Below are 26,123 nucleotides of genomic sequence, written 5' to 3'. Positions count from 1 at the left end.
ACTCTCCGCTGCCTGCTTCTTTTTCGTGCCCCAGCTTTTCAATCTACTGTTTGTCCCTCCCGTGGAGCATTGCCTCTTTACCATCTCTTTCATTGGCGGGTTTCTATGCTTCCACTGCTTGCTTTTCAAGCACTGTGTTTTCTTTGTGGTTAAGTATTCCATTGGAGTTCATGTGTTTTACAGCTGTCTCTCTTGTGTACTTCCCTGCCCGTCCACTCTGTTTTGCTCTCTGTCACCTGTGTGCTTCCCCACACCCCTCTCCATGTTGTGCTCAACTTCCCCATCCAGGATGGTGTGCAGCTTGATGATGCTGTGCAGCCTGACTAAAAACCGTTTGCAAAGCCAATAGGTCTCAAATGCGAGATTTGATGGCTTTGCCATTGCTTGTTTTAAAAGGGTAGAGTACACTCAACCCTTGCTCTTTACATTCCTGTATCTCTCAACCTCCTAAACGATCCTTCACTATTCTACTCATAACGCTCTTCGTTAGACTTGCGCTAAACCCAATCTTAAAAATGCCACCAACACTGTACCATCAGCCTAACATTAACGCTAACCCTACCACTAATGCTTACCTGTATATATTTCAGAGATGTTTCACTCCTATGTTTTTGAAGCCATGATTCAATCAAACCAAGATTTACAAATACCTCCGCCAAAGCATGTTACATTCTCTTGTATCAGCTTTATTTTGGCCATTATCTTACGAACTGGCACAGCTCTGACATCTGAACGATTAGTAAGTTAAGTGAAATTATAGGGATACATAGGTGTATGCGAACTCATGAAATTATGCCTCACTGGGGGACCACATTAAGTGCCAATAGTGAGTACATTTCATACTCAAGCCGGATTGGCTGCAGCATCCCTAATTTCAGTGGCCTTCAGTTTACATTCCAGATCGAAAGGAAGAACTACAACTTGAAGAATGGATGGAATAAGGTAGATGAAACACAAGCTTTGGTGTATTGGACAGCAGCAAAACCACACCTGAGTTAGTCGCAAGGTCTGCATATGAGTTTCCACGCCGCATGCAAATTTTAAATCTCTTACAATGATAGGTAGGAGGTTTTATTCCCATGGACAGAGCCACTACGGCCATGCAAGGACATCGCATCCTAAATCCCTGTACATTAGTGTTTAGCAGATACTCAAATTTGGTTAGTAACTGTGGCGATCATTAGGAACAGGTCAAGCGCGCTAATCTAATCACACTACAGCTAGCTACTTACTGGTGGTGCACTCACTGTGGCAGCTATTTCTTCACTTGTGACCACAGGAATACTGGAAGCCTCTTGGGTGTGCATCACCGCAGAGTGCAACTGCACATGAAAGCAAGAAGTGGTCAGGAAACAGGGTTTTGTTTCAGAGGACTCACAAACACATGGTCTGGGATGGGAATTACCATTGCTATCCCTCGAGCTAGAACAAGATCAAATCTATGCTATTCATTGCTTGTTCAATGGTCCTCACATCTCAGTTCAGTATTGTTTGCTAAGATAATGAATATAAGAGAGATTTTAAAACTAATATCATATATCAAAATGAAATTGCCGAAAGTACATGTAGGAAAAACGTATTGTTCGCTTTGCAGAAGGTAAGACCTTAGCAACAATGTTTTTCAATTCCACTAAAGTTTAGCCGCTTCTGTGCCATTCTTCCCTTAACTTCAGTGGTTTCCTCTATCCCTCCCCAGCTCTCCTACTTGTCTTATTCTTCCCTGGTCAATAGAATTAGCCAAGCCACAGTTTGCATGGAGTCTGCTGAATAATACAAATATCTCTCTCACTAGGGGTAATTTTGCCTTAAATGTGCACTGCCACATCTATGGCGAGAGCAAATGAAAAAGAGCAGTGAACCAAGAAACAAGCAGGAATATTGCTGCAATCACAACCACATTACAAGCTTTTTGAGCCCCCACATTGCCAAAACCAAATTACACGCAGAGCCAGAGCTGCAAGCTCACCTGGCTTGTTGAATATAGGTCTTACAGACAGTTTCACTGTGAAGTTAGTCCTAAAAAAGCACTACATGGAGTTCACAATGGGCTGACGAGCTAAATAATCACATCTGTGATGATACAGTGTATATTTTGGATATAAAATAGTCTTTTGTGCATTCCAATGGAAGTGGAGAGCTACAATCATCAATAGAAACAAGTTTAAAGATGTGAATGATAATATCCTAAGCCAACATCTGAAGGTTCCAGAAGATGACTAAACCAAAGCCCCTTGGATTATGTATAGAATAGAACATGTTTGCCTGGAATGGCACAAGCGCCACTATGTGCAAAACTTAAAAATAGGATTCCCATTGGTATGACATCAAAATAATCTCAAAGAAAGCCTGTCTAACCAGACTCTACCTCCTAAAAACAGCTCCAACAAAAGTGCCCACTTCTGTATAAGGCCTGAATTAAGGAGCAATTATATCCCATCCCCTGTTATGATAAACCAAGCGTGCCACTGCATTTCAAATGGCAAAAGTGAAATCAAACTGCAAACAAGCAAAATACAAATAAAACATGAAGTGTCATCACAGAATACTGAACAATTAACAACCAAAAGTCTGCAATTCAAAACAATTCAAATAAACATTACTTTATTTACACACATTGTACTTTAATTACCTTCAAGAAAATAGAAAAATATGGGTTGTTGATAATAACCATGTAACAGACTTATACATAACATGAAGCTTTAAGTGGGCACCTGTTAATGACAGTGATGCCATTTGCTGAGGCGATTCTTGTTACATCATAGATAGCGACAGTAAAGTACCTGTTGTCTATGATGTCACTCAGGAATCTCCAGTGAAAAACTCCTGCATGAATGGGCAGGTCATGGAGGGGATCTCCTTGTGTGCTTCATGGGCCAATGCATAGCCAGTCTATCTTTGGTACAGCAGTGATTATGTTTGGCTTGTTTAAAGCCTCTGGCTATGGCATTATCTTGGTCATGTGTCTGAAAGTGCTGGCAATTGTTCCAACAGTGGTCTAATTCAACATTAAGAAGAGGAACAGGTTTTCACAGGCACAGACATCACACTTCCAGTACCATACACAAAATCACACCCTCAGTGCCAGGCACAGACACCACACCCTCAGTGCCAGGCACAAACATGACCCACTAGTGCCCGGCACAAACATCAAATTTCCAGCGTCTTACACAAACATCAAACTTCCAGTGCCGTAAAAAACAAACATCACACTACCAGTGCCACACACAAACATCACACATCCAGTGCCATGCACAAACATCACACTTCCAGTGCCACACACAAACATCACACTTCCAGTGTTATACACAGAATCACACTCTCAGTGCCAGGCACAAACATCACACTTCCAGTGTCACACACAAACATCACACTTCCAGTGTTATACACAGAATCACACTCTCATTGCCAGGCACAAACATCACACTTCCAGTGTTATACACAGAATCACACTCTCAGTGCCAGGCACAAACATCACACTTCCAGTGCCACACACAAACATCACACTTCCAGTGTTATACACAGAATCACACTCTCAGTGCCAGGCACAAACATCACACTTCCAGTGTTATACACAGAATCACACTCTTAGTGCCAGGCACAAACATCACACTTCCAGTGCCACACACAAACATCACACTTCCAGTGTTATACACAGAATCACACTCTCAGTGCCAGGCACAAACATCACACTTCCAGTGTTATACACAGAATCACACTCTTAGTGCCAGGCACAAACATCACACTTCCAGTGCCACACACAAACATCACACTTCCAGTGTTATACACAGAATCACACTCTCAGTGCCAGGCACAAACATCACACTTCCAGTGCCACACACAAACATCACACTTCCAGTGTTATACACAGAATCACACTCTCAGTGCCAGGCACAAACATCACACTCTCATTGCCAGGCACAAATATCACACTTCCAGTGTTATACACAGAATCACACTCTCAGTGCCAAGCACAAACATCACACTTCCAGTGTTAAACACAGAATCACACTCTCAGTGCCAGGCACAAACATCACACTCTCATTGCCAGGCACAAATATCACACTTCCAGTGTTATACACAGAATCACACTCTCAGTGCCAAGCACAAACATCACACTTCCAGTGTTATACACAGAATCACACTCTCAGTGCCAAGCACAAACATCACACTTCCAGTGTTATACACAGAATCACACTCTCAGTGCCAGGCACAAACATCACACTTCCAGTGCCACGCACAAACATCACACTTCCAGTGTTTACACAGAATCACACTCTCAGTGCCAGGCACAAACATCACACTTTCAGTGCCACACACAAACATCACACTTCCAGTGTTATACACAGAATCACACTCTCATTGCCAGGCACACACATCACACTTCCAGTGCCACACACAAACATCACACTTCCAGTGTTATACACAGAATCACACTGTCAGTGCCAGACACAAACATCAAACGTCCAGTGCCACACACAAACAACACACTTCCAGTGTTATACACAGAATCACACTCTCGGTGCCAGGCACAAATATCACCCTTCCAGTGTTATACACAGAATCACACTCTCAGTGCCAGGCACAAACATCACACTTCCAGTGCCACACACAAACATCATACTTCCAGTGTTATACACAGAATCACACTCTCAGTGCCAGGCACAAACGTCACACTTCCAGTGTTATACACAGAATCACACTCTTAGTGCCAGACACAAACATCAAACGTCCAGTGCCACACACAAACAACACACTTCCAGTGTTATACACAGAATCACACTCTCAGTGCCAGACACAAACATCAAACGTCCAGTGCCACACACAAACAACACACTTCCAGTGTTATACACAGAATCACACTCTCGGTGCCAGGCACAAACATCACACTTCCAGTGCCACACACAAACATCATACTTCCAGTGTTTACACAGAATCACACTCTCAGTGCCAGGCAAAACATCACACTTCCAGTGCCACACACAAACATCACACTTCCAGTGTTATACACAGAATCACACTCTCAGTGCCAGGCACACACATCACACTTCCAGTGCCACACACAAACATCACACTTCCAGTGTTATACACAGAATCACACTCTCAGTGGCAAGCACAAACATCACACTTCCAGTGTTATACACAGAATCACACTCTCAATGCCAGGCACAAACATCACACTTCCAGTGCCACACACAAACATCACACTTCCAGTGTTATACACAGAATCACACTCTCAGTGCCAGGCACAAATATCACGCTTCCAGTGTTGTACACAGAATCACACTCTCAGTGCCAGGCACAAACATCACGCTTCCAGTGCCACACACAAACATCACACTTCCAGTGTTATACACAGAATCACACTCTCAGTGCCACACACAAACATCACACTTCCAGTGTTTACACAGAATCACACTCTCAGTGCCAGGCACAAACATCATACTTCCAGTGTTTACACAGAATCACACTCTCAGTGCCAGGCACAAACATCACACTTCCAGTGCCACACACAAACATCACACTTCCAGTGCCACACACAAACATCACACTTCCAGTGCCACACACAAACATCACACTTCCAGTGCCACACACAAACATCACACTTCCAGTGTTATACACAGAATCACACTCTCAGTGCCAGGCACAAACATCACACTTCCAGTGCCACACACAAACATCACACTTCCAGTGTTATACACAGAATCACACTCTCAGTGCCAGGCACAAACATCACACTTCCAGTGTTATACACAGAATCACACTCTCAGTGCCGGGCACAAACATCACACTTCCAGTGTTATACACAGAATCACACTCTCAGTGCCAGGCACAAACATCACACTTCCAGTGCCACACACAAACATCACACTTCCAGTGTTATACACAGAATCACACTCTCAGTGCCACACACAAACATCACACTTCCAGTGCCACACACAAACATCACACTTCCAGTGTTATACACAGAATCACACTCTCAGTGCCAGGCACAAACATCACACTTCCAGTGCCACACACAAACATCACACTTCCAGTGTTATACACAGAATCACACTCTCAGTGCCAGGCACAAACATCACACTTCCAGTGTTATACACAGAATCACACTTCCAGTGCCACACACAAACATCACACTTCCAGTGCCACACACAAACATCACACTTCCAGTGTTATACACAGAATCACACTCTCAGTGCCAGGCACAAACATCACACTTCCAGTGCCACACACAAACATCACACTTCCAGTGTTATACACAGAATCACACTCTCAGTGCCAGGCACAAACATCACACTTCCAGTGTTATACACAGAATCACACTCTCAGTGCCGGGCACAAACATCACACTTCCAGTGTTATACACAGAATCACACTCTCAGTGCCAGGCACAAACATCACACTTCCAGTGCCACACACAAACATCACACTTCCAGTGTTATACACAGAATCACACTCTCAGTGCCACACACAAACATCACACTTCCAGTGCCACACACAAACATCACACTTCCAGTGTTATACACAGAATCACACTCTCAGTGCCAGGCACAAACATCACACTTCCAGTGCCACACACAAACATCACACTTCCAGTGTTATACACAGAATCACACTCTCAGTGCCAGGCACAAACATCACACTTCCAGTGTTATACACAGAATCACACTCTCAGTGCCGGGCACAAACATCACACTTCCAGTGTTATACACAGAATCACACTCTCAGTGCCAGGCACAAACATCACGCTTCCAGTGCCACACACAAACATCACACTTCCAGTGTTATACACAGAATCACACTCTCAGTGCCACACACAAACATCACACTTCCAGTGTTTACACAGAATCACACTCTCAGTGCCAGGCACAAACATCATACTTCCAGTGTTTACACAGAATCACACTCTCAGTGCCAGGCACAAACATCGCACTTCCAGTGCCACACACAAACATCACACTTCCAGTGTTATACACAGAATCACACTCTCAGTGCCAGGCACAAACATCACACTTCCAGTGTTATACACAGAATCACACTCTCAGTGCCACACACAAACATCACACTTCCAGTGTTATACACAAACAACACACCCTCAGTGCCAGGCACTAACACGCCTACTTGCCTCTAGACACACTTTGTGGGAGAAGGCTGAATGCACGACCACTGGGGTCGTGTTTGTAGGTACTCACATGTTAGAAATGCAACTGTTTTTCACCGTTAAGACCTCGACTCGTAAATCTGTCCGAGGCTGTCATCTTCGGCTAGATAGTCAGGCGGAAGTGATGCCTCTCGCATCCCTGGCTGGTGCTTCATCGACATCCGCGGCCCCTTTTATGAGCAGTGCGCTCTCGCCTTGGCTCGTCTCTGATTGCATCTCCTGGTCCTCGGACCTCCAGTAACATCCTGTGCCTGCTCTCGGCTAGACTACCGAGCGGGTTTTAGTACTCGGCGCCACATTATTTGTGAGAGATGCTACACTCAGTTCCACCCCAGCACTAAATTCTGAAAATAGTGAGCAGGGGAGATGAATGCTGTTAATCTACCAAGGTGCTTGACTGCACGGGGGTGAGAAGGCAGAAAATGAAAAATGAAGGAGGACGGGAGGACAAATTGATAGTTTCAATCCTAGAGCAGCCTCCGCCGCCGCCCCCGGTGAGGCAAAAGGACCAACGATGCTGGCAGAGGATGCTCGGGAAACACAAGCGTCACAACAGCAAGGGTCAGGCACAAGCTGCAGAGTGAGGGTGCCATCTCTATAACCGCGAATCCAAGTGGGATAAAAATGTGTGCACGGCCGGGGATACACAAAGGATGCTCTTTGTCAGACACCGATGATGCTGAGACACCTGACGTTAGTTTGGCATTGCAGCAGCAGTAACAGCAGGGTGATGCTGCTTGAAGTGGTTGATCCAGTGTTGTTGCTTTAAGTATTTAATTGGCCTGGTTATCGGGAGCAGCAAAAAGAAGGATTTACTGGGAACATCTCAATTGCTGCAGAAACCTCTTAATCGAAGGAGGCTGCAGGGGGTGGTTAAAACTCTATTATAGACAGTCACTGGAATTATGCGGCAAGGGAGGCCCACATGCGGCATAGTTTACTAAATTGTGCAGCAGGAAAAGGCAAATGATGTGGCCTAATGCTGCACAGAGCGGTATTACTATACTATTTTGTTATTTTTACACATGTTGACACGGTGTGGGCAAAAGTGTAATTAATATCAGTTTAACACGGTGTGGGCAAAAGTGTAATTAATATCAGTTTAACCCCTAAATGCAGCAATTGGCAACTGAAGGTGACGTGCCCCTGCGTGACAAAAAGCTTACCTCCGCGCGGCACCATGTATGGTAGTATTTTTAGTAACTTTTGAGCCATAAGAGCTAGAAACAATATGTTTTTTTGTTAAAATCTGCAAATTATACAGAAGATGATGGATTGTGTGGCAAGTGCGGCAAATCCATACAAAACATCCCAGCGTTGAAATCGAATCATTCCAGTGGCCCTGATTATAGAGACCAGGATGTGACGAAGCAAGGGATGATGGAGGCAATATTTAATTCAAAAAGTTCTAGACAGAACAATTACATACGTCTGTATTATTATAACCCATTTTTCTTTTATTACGCATATTTACAACTTGAGGCACCTGGAAGTAAAGTGATTTGCCCAGAATCACACCATTTGCTGGTCAAGTGCTGTACTTAGAACCCTCGCCTCAAAGTTCTGTGGTCAGCCATTCTATCTCACACATACTACAGGACCGTCTTATATATGGTACATTAGCGCTCTCCTAGGAGAAGTAGCGCCTTGGGTCATTTGCGCTATATAAAACCACATAAATAGATATATAGGCAGTACCTCTTCCCAAAGCCTCAACATGGTGCGCCATTAGCGAACATCTGTGCGATCTACGCCTAGAAACATCTGAGTACCATTAATGTGTGCACATTTTCATAGCTATGGCTATTTAAAGTTGGGAAGTACCCCACTGTCCTTGCCAATATCTCACTGTACACATATGTGCAGCCGCCCTAAGGGTGAAAATTCTCTATGAAGTTCCAGGGAACACGCCTATTTATCAAGGAGTCAATTTTGTACATTGAAAAAGAAGTCGCCATACATGTATTCATTTCGTAAAGTGATTTACGTAAACTTGACTGTCTCTTGTGCTCTGAATAACAGTTCCTTTTACTTCCAAACTCCATGTTTCTCATTTTATTGGCCTCGGGATCACGAAGAGCTAAACTGGCTTTCACGGGCCTTTAATCTGTGACCTGCAAAGTTGAACAGTAAAAGGTGCATAAACCTACCCTGCTGGCTTTATGGCACAGTTAATCTTACACTGGATAGCATCGCTAGAGCCATCACCTCCTGTCAAGGCATGTTAGTGGATTTTAGCCAGATCTAATGTTTTCAGGCACTGCACTTAACACGTTCCACCTCGGTACCGAGCTTGCGCTCTCAAAAATAGATAAATAAACAACCCCACCGCAACTGAAAGGAAGTAACAAACCTTGAATCACATTTCTTCAAGGAGCCACATGGAGAGAAATGCACAGGGCGGGGGGCCTGGGAGATTCATAGAGTGCAGAATGGGAGGGAGTGGTAAATCGCAAGAGAAATAACTTTCCTGCAGTGACCAGTACTGTGAGGTAAGGTAATTCTAAGGTGCATTATTACACTTCTTTACTGGTTTAGAGCCTTGGAATGTGGCATTACTTTGGGAATTCGTGTCTGCAAACAGATTCTTGCATGTTCTTTCCTTTTTCCTTACTCTTGCCCCACCACACACAGGCGTCATGAATCCCTCACTTTGGCAGATTGACCATGGGTGGGTGTCAGGGGGCAGTTCTATGTAATATATGGCTTAAAATACCTGGTGCCGTACAATAGAAAGATATTGCAAGTCACAGAGGAGTATCCATGACCATATAAAGGAATGAGGATGAAAGGGCCAGTTCCTTTATAAGGTTATGGAATTCTAAGGTGACTTGCAATATCCTTATCATGTACAGTAGGGGGTAATTTATCCCATATAATAAATAGTCACACCATCACCTTTCCCATAAGCTGCCTAAATACTTGGCGCACGGCTCTTTCATTTGAAAGAGACAGCATGTTTGCAAATATAAATAATAAAAATAAAATCTTTAGTGTAAAATTAAACACATCAAAAAAGCAGTTAGATATTTGTTGTAAAAAGATATTAGAATCCATTTGATACAAGTCTGTATTTTTTTTTTAAAGGAGCAGTAACTTGGAATGTGTAGAAACATGCAGAAGCATTCTAACTTTTCCATAATTACCTAAGGAGTGCAAAAAATAAACATGTTGCCATAGATATCTTCTTTCTGCTGGCCACTGTAAGCAGGAAAAACAGAGCAGAAGAAAAAAAAGCAATGTTTGTTTTGTTCTTTGAACAACTGTTTTAATTATCCTCCATGACCTGGCCTGTCATTCCCCTTGGCTGCTGGCTCTAGCAGAAGCATTGTGGCGTCAGAAATCAACTGTAATAGGTTTTTACAGTTGAGTTATGGCATCAGTTATTTAAAATAGGTGACGGGGTGCGTCACAAATTGCCTATTATACATAAATTAGAAAATGGTTTTCATACAGAGATTGCAGAATCCCATGTATAGTACAATAATTTTAATCGCTGCTTATGGCTCCATTGACTTTGTTCAGACTCTAGTTTTCAAACAGAAGCTCATAAATACCACTGCAAGAGGGTATATCATATGATGGAGCTGTGAAGAAGGGGTGGAACAAATGGTACAAGAGAGCATAAAAGTTAGAAAGGGTAGGAGGTATGGCGAGAAAGATGGATGGATGACAGGAAGATGGAGAGAAGGATGGATGGACAAGGGTGAGAGAAGGACGGATGTAGGAATGCAGGAAGATAAGTATGGATGGAGAAAAGGATGTATGGATGGAGAAAGGTATGGATGATGCTGAGGCTAGATGGAGGTAAAGATGGATGAAAAGAAGGATAAATGAGAGGAAACTGGATGGATGGAAGGATTGATGGGTCTGTAGAAGGAAGGCTGGAGAGAAGGATAAGGATGGATTGTTTGAAAGAAAAGTTGAGGGTGGCTGGAGAGAAGGCTTTATGGAGAGGAGGATGGATGGCGAGAAAGATTTATTGATAGATGAATGGATTAAGGCAAGGATGGATGGAGAGATGGAAGAATGGATAGATTAAGGCATGGATAATGGAGAGTGGTATGGATGTAGAGACGGATGGGTGGAGGCAAAGATGGGTGTAGAGAAAGCTGGATGGATGGATGGATGAAGAGATGTAGACAAGGATATAGGGAGGGATTAGAGTGGGTGGTGGGAGGAAAGAAGGATGGATGCTGGAAAGAAGATTGAAGAGAAGTGGGAGAGGAGGGTAGGATGCATGGATGTAAGAGTAGATGGTTAAATGAAAAAAAAGATGGATGGTGTGGAGACCAGGTCTTACCAGCCACCCAGGAAATATCTGACATGACACTGACCACCAGCATCTGCATACAGACTACCTGATGCAGTCCGCATGAGGTTAGGCTGGCAGTCCTTACGTTATTTTATTTTTTCCAACTGTCCACGTGGGCCTCTCTTAATATTCACTAAAGATTTCTATTTGTTGATGACTCAGGGAGAGTATTAACATGCAGGAATCCGGCAGCCGAAACGCTTGGAGAGAGGTGCAGTTCCGCTACAGTCTAGCCCGCTCCCTGATATTGACGTGGTGTTGCATCTACAAATCGCGAAATTTCATTAATAGAAGGTTCCCCCTGGTTTGACAAGATAAGTAAATTCAGGGGCAAATCCAGCAGGTTCACACTCCCTTGTACAACCCTGAAATACATATGAAGAGAAACCCACAATGACAGTTGGAAAAGATAAATTAACTTAAGGACTGCCGGCCTATCCTCATTGGGTGTTCTGCAAATAAGCACTAGTCGACGGCTACAGATAAAGTGGACTATCTCTTGACGGACCTTGCCTGAAAACACACATTGGTCCGTCACATGTTTCAACTATTCATATGTATATGAGGATAGTGTGACTGGTGCCTTAAAGACCTTATAATATTGTCTGTAAGAAGTATCTACATAATAAATTGTTAATGTATAGTAACATTAAAGGAGGCATCTGGATTCAAAAGTTTCATCAATGCATTGTTTAAACAATGATTTTGTCCAATAATAATTTATGTGTTATTGTTGACTAAAGAAATGTAATTTATCCTGCTCAAGTTAATACTGTTTCATTTCTACACAACTAGCCCACAACTCTAGAGGGTCACTTGCCCCCTCCCCGCCTTGATTTATCTATTTTAGCTAATGGTTTTCTTCTAGGTCTGCCTGCCTTTCGCTTATCTATGTATTAGGCTATCCGATATACTTCTGATGGAGTAAGCTGTTCTTGCTTAATCAAGTGCCGATAACATAACATAAATGGAAGAAGGGTGGATGTATAGATAGGAAGAATGAGGGAGAGAAGGCTACGTGGATGGAATGAAGGAACAAAGAATAGATGGAGAGTTGGGTGAACGAATGAATGGAAGAAAAAATGGAAAAGGATGGGGAAAGGATACAATGACGATAGATGAGTGAAAGGAAGATGTGTGGATGGAAAGAGAAAAGGAAGGATGGTTAATGGAGGGGTGACGAGAAGAAGGGAGGATAGATGGATAAAGGTTGAATGGATGAAAGAAAGTGTCAAGAAGGAAGGACAGAGTGAAAGAATAGAAGATTGGAGAGAAGAGAGATTAAGTGAATGGGAGAGAAAGGAAGAAAAAGGTTGGCTGGATGTATGGATGCAAAGAATTGAAGGAAGTCTAATGAACAGAAAAAGACAGAAATAGGAAGGGCAGGATTAAGAAACAATAGATGGATGATGGAAAAATGTAAGCGAAGAGAAAAAAGAAGGAAGAAAAGGAAGGTGGAAAAAGAACGAAGTTGGTGAGAAGGAAGGAACAAAGATGCTAAGACTGATGGAAAAGAAACAGAAAAAAGGATGAAGCAAAGGAAGGAAGAAAGATTGGGTAAAGCTGAAGGACAGAACAAAGGAAAAAGAGAAGAACTAAGAAAAACGGAAAGAACACTGGAAAGAAAATCGAAACAAGAGGAGAAAAATGCGGAAGAGAAAGGAAGAAGAACAGAAGGAATCTGAAGGAAATAAAGAATGCATGGAGTAAATAAGGAGAATGAGCTGGAGACGTGGAAGGGACAAAAAGAAAAGAAAAAAGAAGGAAAGGCAGGGAGAAAAAAGGAAATATAAAATATATGAACAGAAAAAAGTTGTAAAGGGACTACGAATAAAGAAGAAAAAGATGGCAAGAAATTAAGATGGGAAGAAAGATTGAAAGACGGAAAGAATGAATGAATGAATGAATAGGGAATTTGTATTGCGCAGACTTAGCCCAAGGGCATCAAGGCGCAGAGAACAAACAAAACATACAGTCTCAGAGAATCGAATGCAAAAACCCTAGTAAGCCTGAGAGAAAAGCCAGGTTTTAAGAAGTCTACGGAAGATTACCAGTGAGGGTTGACTAGAGAGTTCCGGCGGGAGGGAGTTCCATAACTTGGGAGCCAGGGTGGAAAAGGCTCTTCCTCCCCACCTCGCCTTCGTAAATCTAGGGACCGAAAGCAAATTTTTAGAGGCAGAGCGAAGAGTTCTCATGGGCGTATAGGCACAGACGAGAGACCTAACGCCTTCGGAGCCTGATCCAAAGACAGCCCTGTGGGCAAGGCAGAGAAGTTTGAAGGAAATCCTAGAATGAATTGGAAGCCAATGGAGATCCTTCCTAGCCTGAGTTGCGGAGGCAAGCCTTGGGAGTTTCAAGACCATCCTGGCTGCGGCGTTTTGCACCATCTGGAGGCGATGGACCGAGTTCCTATTTATGCCGCTGTAAAGGGCGTTATCAAGCCTGGAAGAGACCAAGGCAACTGTAGCCTGTTTCCGAGCAGCAGGGGACAGATACGAGGCAATCTTTCTCAGCGTTCATATGATGCCACAACAAGTAGACACCGTTCTATTGACCTGAGGGTCGAAAGAAAGGGCAAATCTATCAATACTTCAAGATTCCTGGCAGAGGCAGTCTGATGAGGGCAGTCACCCAGGGAGACCGGCCACCAATCCTCAGACCATATCTCCTGATTTCCTCCGAATATCAGGGCCTCTGTCTTTTCCCCGTTCAATTTTAAAAAGTTCCGCACCATCCAGTGCGACACTGCCTCCATGCACGATCTAAATTTGAGGGCTGAGTCGTTGACCGATTGTGTGATGGAAACCATGATCTGGGTATCGTCGGCGTACGACAGCACCTCAAATCCAAAAGATCTCACCACTTTGGCAAGTGGGGTCACATAGATGTTAAACAGCAGGGGACTTAACGAAGAACCCTGCGGGACCCCACATTTCACTGACTGGGAGGAAGAGAGAAAGTTGCCCATCTTGACTCTCTGTTCTCTTTGGTGGAGGAAAGAGGCCAGTAAGCTGAGGGCGGTGCCACCCACCCCAATCCCCTCAAGCCTGGAAACCAGGATCGAAGGAGACAGTATGTCAAAAGCTGCTGTAAGATCGAGCAGCACCAAAAGAGTAGTGTGGCCCTTGTCGACCTTAGAACGGATGTTGTTAATCACAACCGTGAGGGCAGACTCTGTACTGTGAGCAGTGGAACCCATGTTGGGAGATGTCCAGCAGATTAGAGCTCTTCAAAAAAGTGGAGGGATGGCGATTAAGATGGGCCTCAAGTATTTTGTCCGGGGCTGGAAGAAGTGAGATGGGACGAAGGTTTTTCAAAACTCCCGGATCTAAAGAAGCCTTCTTGAGCAGAGGTTTAACAACTGCTGATTTCCAAGATAGAGGAAAAATCCCCTACGTGATGGCCCAGTTCATGACCTCTAGAAGAGGAGGGAGAACCACCTCTTTGCAAGCCTTCAAAGATTTTAAAGGACAGGGGTCCAAGGGAGAGCATGACTTGGTATCATCAAGGAGGCGATTTAATTCCTCCAGGGTTAGATGAGGGAAATCAACAAAGCCTGGTTTAGAGCAAGGTTCGGAAGCCTCATCCTGGACAGGAGAGGGAGAGGGAGAAATGAGTGCGGGGTTAGTATCCAGCTCCAAGTTGAGAATTTCAAGTGATTTATGAATGTCGGCAATTTTTGCATGAAAAAAGCTTGCGATATTGTCGCAAAGCTCCTGTGTCTCGACTATGGAATCAGCCACTTTAGGCACCGATAGTGAATCAATGATTTTAAAAAGGTCTCTAGATGATTTTAAAGAGGCAGTAAAATTTGTATAATAGATCTTTTTTTACTGGACTATGGCCCTCTTGTATTCCCTTAACAGTAGTTTGTGCTGGAGAGTCAGGATGGGCATGCCAAGACCTCTCCTTTTGTCTACATTTCTGCCTTAAAAGCCTGAGACGATAGGAGTACCAGGGGAGAGAGGGACTCTTTCGGGCAGAATAGTGCTTCTTGGCAGGGGCCAGAGTGTCTATCACGTTCAATAAGGCGTTACACAGGCCTAGTGCTGCCGCATTAGGGTCCCACCAAGGGAGGGAGCTGAAAATATTCATAAATGGCGCCAGGGTCTGATTATTAATCTCTCTGTAATTCCTTCTAACTTCCCATGTATTACTCTTGGATTGATCCGGAGCAGTAAGAGTAGCGCTAAGGTCAAAAGGCACTGCCCGATGGTCTGACCAGGCCAGAGGAATAGGCGTACCAGTCGTTAATCTGGAATCGTTTGAAAAGATGCCATCAAGCATGTGCCCAGCTGAGTGCGTGGGGCCATCAACCAGTTGGATCAAGCCACATGCGGTCAAGCCTTCTACTAAAGACAACGTATCTCTAGCATCTGCGGCCTCTAGATGAAAATTGAAGTCACCAAGAAGGGTAAGATTGGGCCTGTTGATAAAGGGCTCTAAAAGTTTCAGCATGTCTTGGGAGAAGTAGCTCTAGGACCAGAGGGTCTGTAGAAGTATACCAGAAAAGGAGGCTGAGGGGGCGAAATTTATCGAAAAGTACATTGCCTCAAAATTATCAGAGGGAGTAGAAAGGGGGTCAGTGCGGCAAATGTAGCAATCCCTGTATAAAATTCCCAGCCCACCACCCCTGCGACCGGTTCTGTCCATCCTGGTAAGGGTGTAGCCCTTAGGGATGGCATCCACCAGATCGGGACCTGAAGAATCCGATCCCCAGGTTTCCGTACTAAAGACCCAAGGGGGGTTCCTCTGCGAAACAAAGTCACTAAAAGCCATTATTTCTGACCAATGACCTGGCGTTGATAAGGAAACCTGCCTCCTTTATAGGAAAGAAGGAAAGTAATATAGGAAGAAACAAAGAAAGATGGGAAAAAGGTGTTAAAAAGTTGGAAAGTAGGAAACAAAGATCAGAATACAAAATAAGAAAGAAAAAGAAGGAACAAAAGCAGATCCGTCTCTTCTGCCCAGTGCCTTGGCTCCGGCACCAACCAGGCAGGCTCCATCGACGTCATGGGACGTTTTCAGCGGACTCCTTTTTGGGAAGAAACCTTGTGTGGAGGCGCACGTGAACCTCGGCTTCCTCCTCCTTCCGGCTGACGTGACGCACGCCCGCACCTGATGTTTAGCAGTAATCATTCTGCACACTCCTCTCCTGCTGCGCTTTGAGGCTATTTTAGTAAAAAGCCTGATATAAATTAAATCGGTAATTACATTCCGTTGGAAATATGTGCCCAACAAGAGTCTCCGCGGCTCTGCCTTCTTTCTGGAAAACTTAATTATACCTCCAAACCTGCTCTGCATCGCGCAATGAAACAGAATACTGGCAGACTACACCTAAAACGGGGAAAGAGTTTAGGCCTCATTTTAAAACGGTGGTAACTTTATCACTGGCGGTGAATGGGAAAGAGCGAATGAAGAAGGAGAAAATACCGCCTGTCAGCGAAAACCGCCCCGCCAGAATACCACTGGGTTTCAGCCACTGATATATACATTAGCGCCGGTTTTACCCCTACAGGAAACAAGTACATTCAAAGACGGCAGCAGAGAATTATGCGGACGGGTTGGGTAAATAATGTGACTAGAAAAGGCACATTAGGCGGCAATATGCAGCACATTTTGGGATAGTATTACTTCATTATTTTGTCATTTTTAAACTTGAGCAGTTGCCTGGGCATTGGGTGACACTCTCTAGTATCAGTTTAACACCCAAACACAGCAATAAGCTACAGAAAGGTGACAATTAAACAAAGCCAAAGGTCCTTTCACTGCACAGCAACATGTGTTCCTACGTTTTTAGCAACTTTTAAACCGTTTCAGCAAGTAACAAATATTTTTTTTTGTTAAAATCTGCAGATTATGCAGCAGATGATGGATTATGTGGCAAATGCACCAAATCTATACTCATATTCCAATATTGAAAATTACGGGTCTAATCTGGATTAAATACATGCTCACAAGAAGCATTCGGGAACAAAATGGTTCCCGGCCTACGCTTGAACCTGGTCGGAAAACATCAGCTACAACCTAGCTGCAAATATTATTCAGGAGAATTCCAGCCTCAAATGTTACCTCATATCCCATTAATATCTAACCCAGTCAACAGAAACACATCTTCCTAAAGCGAGAGCAGAGTTTCCATGAGTTCGTATGAAATAATGGTAATGGGAACCACGTATTGCTTCTCTCAAGTGGAAGATTATATTTCACAAGTATAGATAAAATACCTTGCCACTATATGATCCAGGAAGTATTGCTACTGTTTTGGTTGCTAGTTGGCAGGACCAAAATGTCCCTTCCTCAAACTTAGGGGGTATGGAAAACTAGCAATGCAATTACAGACGCATAAACTGAATGCCAGTTTCTTTCTTACAGGACTACCAGTGGTGGCCCTCAAGATTTTGAACAGGTGCAACACTGAGCCTGGAAGCGTAAGGAGTCTGGTGTATTGGGAATCAAAATCTTTTTGAAGAGGTTGGTAGTGGAAGAAATATCAAGTGGTCACAATATTGTGAACAAAACTTAAAAGAGAAAAACATTGACAGATTAAGTATTTATTGATTTTCTATACCTAACTCCACATCTACATACCTTGAAGGTATATATTTGTTGTTAAGAACAGTAAATGTATACCTCCCTCTGTGCACTTGCCTACTCGACATTTTGGTTTTCAATATTTTGGTCATTGTGTTGTAGCCGCTCAAAGTTCCTTCCGCGGTATTCCAGTCTATAACCAAGGCTGCACGTTTGTACCTGACTAGAGCATAGTTATTGATTTGGGGCCTGCTGCTTCAAACTGACCCAAATATGAATCGGGTACTCCTCAACATGTGGAAATCCAAATAATTACTTAGAGAGTCAACTATTCATGTTTCATCTTGAAATTATCACTGAATCGATTAAAGTCTACAATACCCAGGAGAATTTTCTCGTCAGAAATCATCAGCAGTCCCTTTAAGTGGTTGTATGACTGAACAACCCAGGGAAATACTTTGCATGCCTTTCACATACATTTTTCATCCCGCATTTCTTTTGAACGTATATGCTTTTACAACGTATGCCTTTACCACACATTGTTTATATATATATATATATATATATTACCTACTGGCGGTCGCCTGTAGGTAGTTATACTTAGGACCTAGTTTCCATAGGAAATCCGCAACATTCTATTTGGAATAACTTTGGCGCCGGTGGATGAATCTTCGCAAATTTCTCCAAGAAAATGGCCTGCTCTGCTCCGCTCCTTCCCTGAAAGTTTAGGGGTGATTCGTGAAGCAGGGGCCGAGAAAAACAGGGGGGTCCCAAAACATGTTTTCCCCATGCAATTTTCCATAGGACCTTTAGCCAGGGCTACAGCCCGAATGGCTGAACGGAATTACACCAAATTTGGCAAAAAGGTAGTGTTCGGTTCGCAGATCACGCTTTTTGTTAAATGGTGTAAATCCATTCAGTAGTTCCTGATAAAATCATAAGTAAAATGATAAGTATATCTATAGGCGCTTACCGTACCGTATGCGTACGTACACGTACCTTTCCGAGCACGAGCTGCACGCTGATTGGCTGTCAACTGTCTGTCAACACTCCAAACCAGACAGTGTTGGCAGCCATCTTGTGCCTCGGTAGACTGAGGCACAAGAAAGCAGAACAAGCACTGGCGTTGCCAATAGGTCTCGCATTAGGAAAGTGTGAGCTATTGGTATTGTAAATGACAATTATTTTTTTTAATATGTGTTTGCATTGAAAATATATAAATTAATGGCATTGCTATTTACAAAGCCAATAGCTTACACTTTCCTAATGCGAGTCCTATTGGCTATGGGAATGCTTGTTGTTAGCCAGCAAGGACAGTGCTGTTGTGGTGCTGAGTGATGCTGTTATGGTGCTCAGTGATGTGGTGGTGTATTAAAGTGATGTGGTGGTGTCCGTGAGTGATGAGGTGGTGTCCGTGAGTGATGAGGTGGTGTCCGTGAGTGATGAGGTGGTGTCCGTGAGTGATGAGGTGGTGTCCCAGAGTGGTGTGGTGGTGTCCCTGAGTGGTGTGGTGGTATCCCTGATTGATTTTGTGTTGTACATCAGTGATGTGGTGGTGTCCCAGAGTGATGTGGTGGTGTCCCCGAGTGGTGTGGTGGTGTCCCCGAGTGGTGTGGTGGTGTCCCCGAGTGGTGTGGTGGTGTCCCCGAGTGGTGTGGTGGTGTCCCCGAGTGGTGTGGTGGTGTCCCCGAGTGGTGTGGTGGTGTCCCTGAGTGGTGCGGTGGTGTCCCTGAGTAGTGTGGTGGTGTCCCTGAGACACACAGGTGGGGGGAGGGCAGCCGATCCGGGCTGACTCACCGGCGGACTAAATTTACACTAAATATTAGTGTATTGGGAAGAAAACTGTTTTTATTAAATATTTGTCAAATAAGATAGCATCGTTATTAGGAGCACCGCCAGTGCGGGAGGAACATTCTATTTACAATGAATCGGCTCTACGGCAGGTGTAGTATTGGCAATGAAACGTAGTGTTCCTTGATGCGCGGAGGGGGGTTTTAAGATACTGCAGGAGTCTGCAGGGGGGGCGCCGTGAGCTGGAGGTCTTGCGGGGGTGAGCGAGGGCTGAGGGGAAGGGTTATGACTGAGTCTGGGTAGTTAGAGGGGGAGCTGGGTAGTTTCCTAGGGTTATAGTGCGATGGCATCTGGTGTTTTGAAGGGTCCATGAAGAAACGGCGGAGTTCTGTGGTGGTCGGGATGAGGGGATGTGGCGGACAGTAAGGGGGTCTGCAAGGACCGGAAGAGAGGGCGAGCAGCCCGGGACGAGAGAGCTGCAACGCGAGGATGTGGATGCCGGGGGGGGGTGGGGGGGGGGGGGGGTTGGTGGGAGTCTGCGATGATCAGGAGCGGGGGAGGGGGGTCCTGGGGGCTTTGATGTGAGAGATAAATTAGGGGCGGGGTGGACTCTGGCAGGGGAGGGAACATGGCCTGGAGAGAGGCCGAAGGGAAGCCGGATGGGGGCGGGAGTGCAATTAACATGGTGTAAACGGTCCGAATTCAACGTAATGTGGGGGCTCTGTGGTCTCTGTTCCTCACAGAGTCTGGGTAGTTAGAGGGGGAGCTGGGTAGTTTCCTAGGGTTATAGTGCGATGGCATCTGGTGTTTTGAAGGGTCCATGAAGAAACGGCGGAGTTCTGTGGTGGGCGGGATGAGGGGATGTGGCGGACAGTAAGGGGGTCTGCAAGGACCGAAGGAGAGGGCGAGCAGCCCGGGACGAGAGAGCTGCAAGGCGAGGATGTGGATGACGGGGGGGGGGGGTTGGTGGGAGTCTGCGATGATCAGGAGCGGGGGAGGGCGTGAGGCTGTGGGGAAAAAGCCATAATTGAATGTTCTGTGAACGTGCATGGGTGAGAAAGTGAGATCTGCCCTCTGTGACTGAAGCCTGCTGTTTGGAGGTAGGGAGGGAGGGCGCGCGGGGAGGCTGAGAGATACCGGAAGAACAAATACATGATTGGAGAAAAGGAGGGAGGAGAGCACGACGAAGAAAACAACAGACATCACGAGAGAAGAGAAAGTGGGGAAGACTGAGGAAAAATTGAACTAGGGACGGACAGCCACAAGCTGCGAGGTCTCCGGCTCTGTCACTGCCCTTCTGCTACGACGAATGTTGCCATACCATGCTCTCAGGGCGGAACTGAAGTGCATGGCTGTGATTTTAAGATACTGCAGGAGTCTGCAGGGGGGGCGCCGTGAGCTGGAGGTCTTGCGGGGGTGAGCGAGGGCTGAGGGGAAGGGTTATGACTGAGTCTGGGTAGTTAGAGGGGGAGCTGGGTAGTTTCCTAGGGTTATAGTGCGATGGCATCTGGTGTTTTGAAGGGTCCATGAAGAAACGGCGGAGTTCTGTGGTGGTCGGGATGAGGGGATGTGGCGGACAGTAAGGGGGTCTGCAAGGACCGAAGGAGAGGGCGAGCAGCCCGGGACGAGAGAGCTGCAACGCGAGGATGTGGATGCGGGGGGGGGGGTTGGTGGGAGTCTGCGATGATCAGGAGCGGGGGAGGGGGTCCTGGGGGCTTTGATGTGAGAGATAAATTATGGGCGGGGTGGACTCTGGCAGGGAAGGGAACATGGCCTGGAGAGAGGCCGAAGGGAAGCCGGATGGGGGCGGGAGTGCAATTAACATGGTGTAAACGGTCCGAATTCAACGTAATGTGGGGGCTCTGTGGTCTCTGTTCCTCACAGAGTCTGGGTAGTTAGAGGGGAAGCTGGGTAGTTTCCTAGGGTTATAGTGCGATGGCATCTGGTGTTTTGAAGGGTCCATGAAGAAACGGCGGAGTTCTGTGGTGGGCGGGATGAGGGGATGTGGCGGACAGTAAGGGGGTCTGCAAGGACCGAAGGAGAGGGCGAGCAGCCCGGGACGAGAGAGCTGCAACGCGAGGATGTGGATGACGGGGGGGGGGGGGGGGGGTTGGTGGGAGTCTGCGATGATCAGGAGCGGGGGAGGGGGTGAGGCTGTGGGGAAAAAGCCATAATTGAATGTTCTGTGAACGTGCATGGGTGAGAAAGTGAGATCTGCCCTCTGTGACTGAAGCCTGCTGTTTGGAGGTAGGGAGGGAGGGCGCGCGGGGAGGCTGAGAGATACCGGAAGAACAAATACATGATTGGAGAAAAGGAGGGAGGAGAGCACGACGAAGAAAACAACAGACATCACGAGAGAGAAAAAGTGGGGAAGACTGAGGAAAAATTGAACCAGGGACGGACCGCCACAAGCTGCGAGGTCTCCGGCTCTGTCACTGCCCTTCTGCTACGACGAATGTTGCCATACCATGCTCTCAGGGCGGAACTGAAGTGCATGGCTGTGGTTTTAATATACTGCAGGAGTCTGCAGGGGGGGCGCCGTGAGCTGGAGGTCTTGCGGGGGTGAGCGAGGGCTGAGGGGAAGGGTTATGACTGAGTCTGGGTAGTTAGAGGGGGAGCTGGGTAGTTTCCTAGGGTTATAGTGCGATGGCATCTGGTGTTTTGAAGGGTCCATGAAGAAACGGCGGAGTTGTGTGGTGGTCGGGATGAGGGGATGTGGCGGACAGTAAGGGGGTCTGCAAGGACCGAAGGAGAGGGCGAGCAGCCCGGGACGAGAGAGCTGCAACGCGAGGATGTGGATGCGGGGGGGGGGGTTGGTGGGAGTCTGCGATGATCAGGAGCGGGGGAGGGGGTCCTGGGGGCTTTGATGTGAGAGATAAATTAGGGGCGGGGTGGACTCTGGCAGGGGAGGGAACATGGCCTGGAGAGAGGCCGAAGGGAAGCCGGATGGGGGCGGGAGTGCAATTAACATGGTGTAAACGGTCCGAATTCAACGTAATGTGGGGGCTCTGTGGTCTCTGTTCCTCACAGAGTCTGGGTAGTTAGAGGGGGAGTTGGGTAGTTTCCTAGGGTTATAGTGCGATGGCATCTGGTGTTTTGAAGGGTCCATGAAGAAACGGCGGAGTTCTGTGGTGGGCGGGATGAGGGGATGTGGCGGACAGTAAGGGGGTCTGCAAGGACCGAAGGAGAGGGCGAGCAGCCCGGGACGAGAGAGCTGCAACGCGAGGATGTGGATGACGGGGGGGGGGGGGGGGGGGGGGGTTGGTGGGAGTCTGCGATGATCAGGAGCGGGGGAGGGGGTGAGGCTGTGGGGAAAAAGCCATAATTGAATGTTCTGTGAACGTGCATGGGTGAGAAAGTGAGATCTGCCCTCTGTGACTGAAGCCTGCTGTTTGGAGGTAGGGAGGGAGGGCGCGCGGGGAGGCTGAGAGATACCGGAAGAACAAATACATGATTGGAGAAAAGGAGGGAGGAGAGCACGACGAAGAAAACAACAGACATCACGAGAGAGAAAAAGTGGGGAAGACTGAGGAAAAATTGAACCAGGGACGGACCGCCACAAGCTGCGAGGTCTCCGGCTCTGTCACTGCCCTTCTGCTACGACGAATGTTGCCATACCATGCTCTCAGGGCGGAACTGAAGTGCATGGCTGTCATTGCGTGGAGAGAGAGGGGAGGTGCTGGTGTGGGAGGGGGAGGCGGAACTGAAGTGCATGCCTGTGATTGCGTGGAGAGAGAGGTGAGGTGTGGGAGGGGCTTGCATGCGGATTGGGAGAGAAGCCTGATGGGGGCTGGAGAGCCTGGTGGGTGGGCGTGAATGAGGGGAGGACTGGGCTGGGCTTGCATGCGGATTGGGAGAGGAGCCTGATGGGGGCGGGAGAGCCTGGTGGGTGGGCGTGAATGAGGGGAGGACTGGGCTGGGCTTGCATGCGATGCGCGTGCATGTTGACGGGCACTGCATGAAAACCGCGGGCTGAAAGCCCTTTGGTTTGACGAGAAAATAGCCGACTTGAATTCTCCCCATTTCCCATTCCTGCGGAATGGTAAAGGCTCGACCTAAAAACCAATGTGTAGAACGCAAAAAGGGGGCAGGGTAGAAACACCCTGACCCCCTAGGCCTGCTCAGGGGGTCCCACAAGGACCCCCAAGACCACCCCCCCCCCCAAGAAAATGTTTTGCCAGAAATCGCGGGGTACACGTACGTACGCGTCCCGTACGTGTACGTACGAGTACCTTTGAAAGCACGAGCTGCATGCTCATTGGCTGTGAACACTCCAAACCAGGAAGTGTTGGCAGCCATCTTGTGCTCGGTAGACCGAGGCACAAGAAAGCAGAAAAACAAACGTGCAGAACGCAAAAAGGGGGCAGGGAAGAAACACCCTGACCCCCAGGCCTCTTCAGGGGGTCCCAGAAGGACCCCCAAGCCCCCACATTTTTTTTCAAAACCCGGTCTGCTTTTTTTCAAATTACCCCCCGGGGGGACCAAATCCCGGGGGCATAGTGAAAAAGAAGTGTGGGGGGGGGGCCCAAACTCCCCCACACTGCCCCCAGGGACCTCCAGTATGCAAGGGGAATTAGTTCCCCGTCTGAAAAAGCGCCATGGGGCTGCATTGCAGAGAGGTGTAAAAAGGGGCATGGCCTCATTACACCTCTCTGCAACGCAGCCCCCTGGCGCATACTGGAGGTTCCTGGTGGGCTAGTTGGCCCCCAGGGACCCCCAGTATGCAAGGGGAATTAGTTCCCCCTCTGCAAACGTGCCCGTGGGCTGCGTTGCAGAGAGGTGTAAAAAGGGGCGTGGCCTCATTACACCTCTCTGCAATGCAGCCCCCTGGAGCATACTGGAGGTTCCAGGTGGGCTAGTTGGCCTCCATGGACCTCCAGTATGCAAGGGGAATTAGTTCCCCCATGGCAAACACGCCAGGGGGCTGCGTTGCAGAGAGGTGTAAAAAGGGGCGTGGCCTCATTACACCTCTCTGCAATGCAGGCCCCTGGCGCATACTGGAGGTTCCTGGTGGGCTAGTTGGCCCCCACGGACCCCCAGTATGCAAGGGGAATTAGTTCCCCCTCTGTAAACGCGCCTGGGGGCTGCGTTGCAGAGAGGTGTAAAAAGGGGCGTGGCCTTATTACACCTCTTTGCAATGCAGCCCCATGGAGCATATTGGAGATTCCTGGTGGGCTAGTTAGCCCCCAGGGACCCCCAGTATGCAAGGGGAATTAGTTCCACCTCTGCAAACGCGCTCGGGAGCTGCGTTGCAGAGAGGTGTAAAAAGGGACGTGGCCTCCTTACACCTCTCTACAACACAGCGTCCTGGCGCATACTGGAGGTTCCTGATGGGCTAGTTAGCCTCCAGGGACCCCCTGTATGCAGGGGACTTAATCCCCCAACTTAGAACACTCTACAGGGCGCGTTTGCACAGTGGTGAAGGTACGGGCTTGAGGTGATGTGAGTGCAAACATGCCCTGAGGCGCATTTTAAGTTGGGGAATTAATTCCTGTTCAATCCAGAGATCCCGTAGGGGCCAACTAGTCCAACAGGTACCTCCAGGGACCTCAGGATTGAAGATGAATTAATTCCCTAATCTAAAACGCGCCACAGGGCGAGTTTGCACACATCTTACCTCAGGTCCCGCCCCCTTCCTTCACTATTGAGCAAAATATTCCTGTAAATTCTGCCGAACTACGAATTCCAATTTACTCACCTGTTATCACAAGAAACGTCAGTGCTGCATCTTTGAGCGCACTACTGAGCCTGAAAAGTAATTCTAACCATACTTAGAGTAACTTGAATTTCCTTCCATAGGCTAACATTGACTGGTTTCACTTGGAAATTTTTCTAAGTGAGGAGTTTTGGAACTTAAAAAAATTCCTCTAAAATCAGCCGAACTATGAATTCCGATTTACTCACCTGTTATCAGGAGAGACCTCAGTGCTGCATCTTTCAGCTCACTACTATTCCTGAAAAGTAAATTTAACTATACTTACCAGTAACTTGAATTTCCTTCCATAGGATATCATTGCCTGATATACAAAATATATATTAATTAATAAAAATGTAAATAAATAAAAATATTACAATTTCAATATTTTTAAAAACATTTTTTTTCAATATATATTAAAAATATGTAATGTAATTTTAAAAAATAAAATATCTAAAAATAAATAATTTAAAATAATGTAGTAAATCAGTATAAAAAATATAACAATTAATACATTTAAAAATTATAATTTACAAAACCTTTGAAATTCACTGAAAAAACCATAGGTTTCAGCCACGTTATAGTTAGGAATTAGCATTTAAAAAACCTTAGAAATTCACTGAAAAAAA

The 26,123-nt window shown here is 46.4% G+C and overlaps 1 protein-coding gene across 8 annotated transcripts in view; it reads right to left on the bottom strand.

The window, feature by feature from the left end:
- PITPNM2 (phosphatidylinositol transfer protein membrane associated 2) overlaps positions 1-26,123 on the bottom strand; it is a 1,044,200-nt gene that overhangs the window by 218,018 nt on the left and 800,059 nt on the right. For 4 of the 8 annotated variants that reach the window (XM_086942926.1, XM_086942929.1, XM_086942928.1 and 1 more), the window contains exon 12: positions 1,233-1,322. The exons of the other annotated variants lie outside the window; for them this stretch is intronic. In XM_086942926.1, the coding sequence (XP_086799052.1) occupies positions 1,233-1,322 (90 nt within the window). The remainder of the gene's footprint in view (positions 1-1,232; positions 1,323-26,123) is intronic. 8 annotated transcript variants of the gene reach the window in all.

This window comes from Lissotriton vulgaris, chromosome 11 (assembly GCF_964263255.1).
Source record: "Lissotriton vulgaris chromosome 11, aLisVul1.2, whole genome shotgun sequence".
Taxonomy (NCBI): domain Eukaryota; kingdom Metazoa; phylum Chordata; class Amphibia; order Caudata; family Salamandridae; genus Lissotriton; species Lissotriton vulgaris.
The sequence above is the reverse complement of the archived record's forward strand: the minus strand, read 5'-3'. Positions and strand labels throughout refer to the sequence as shown.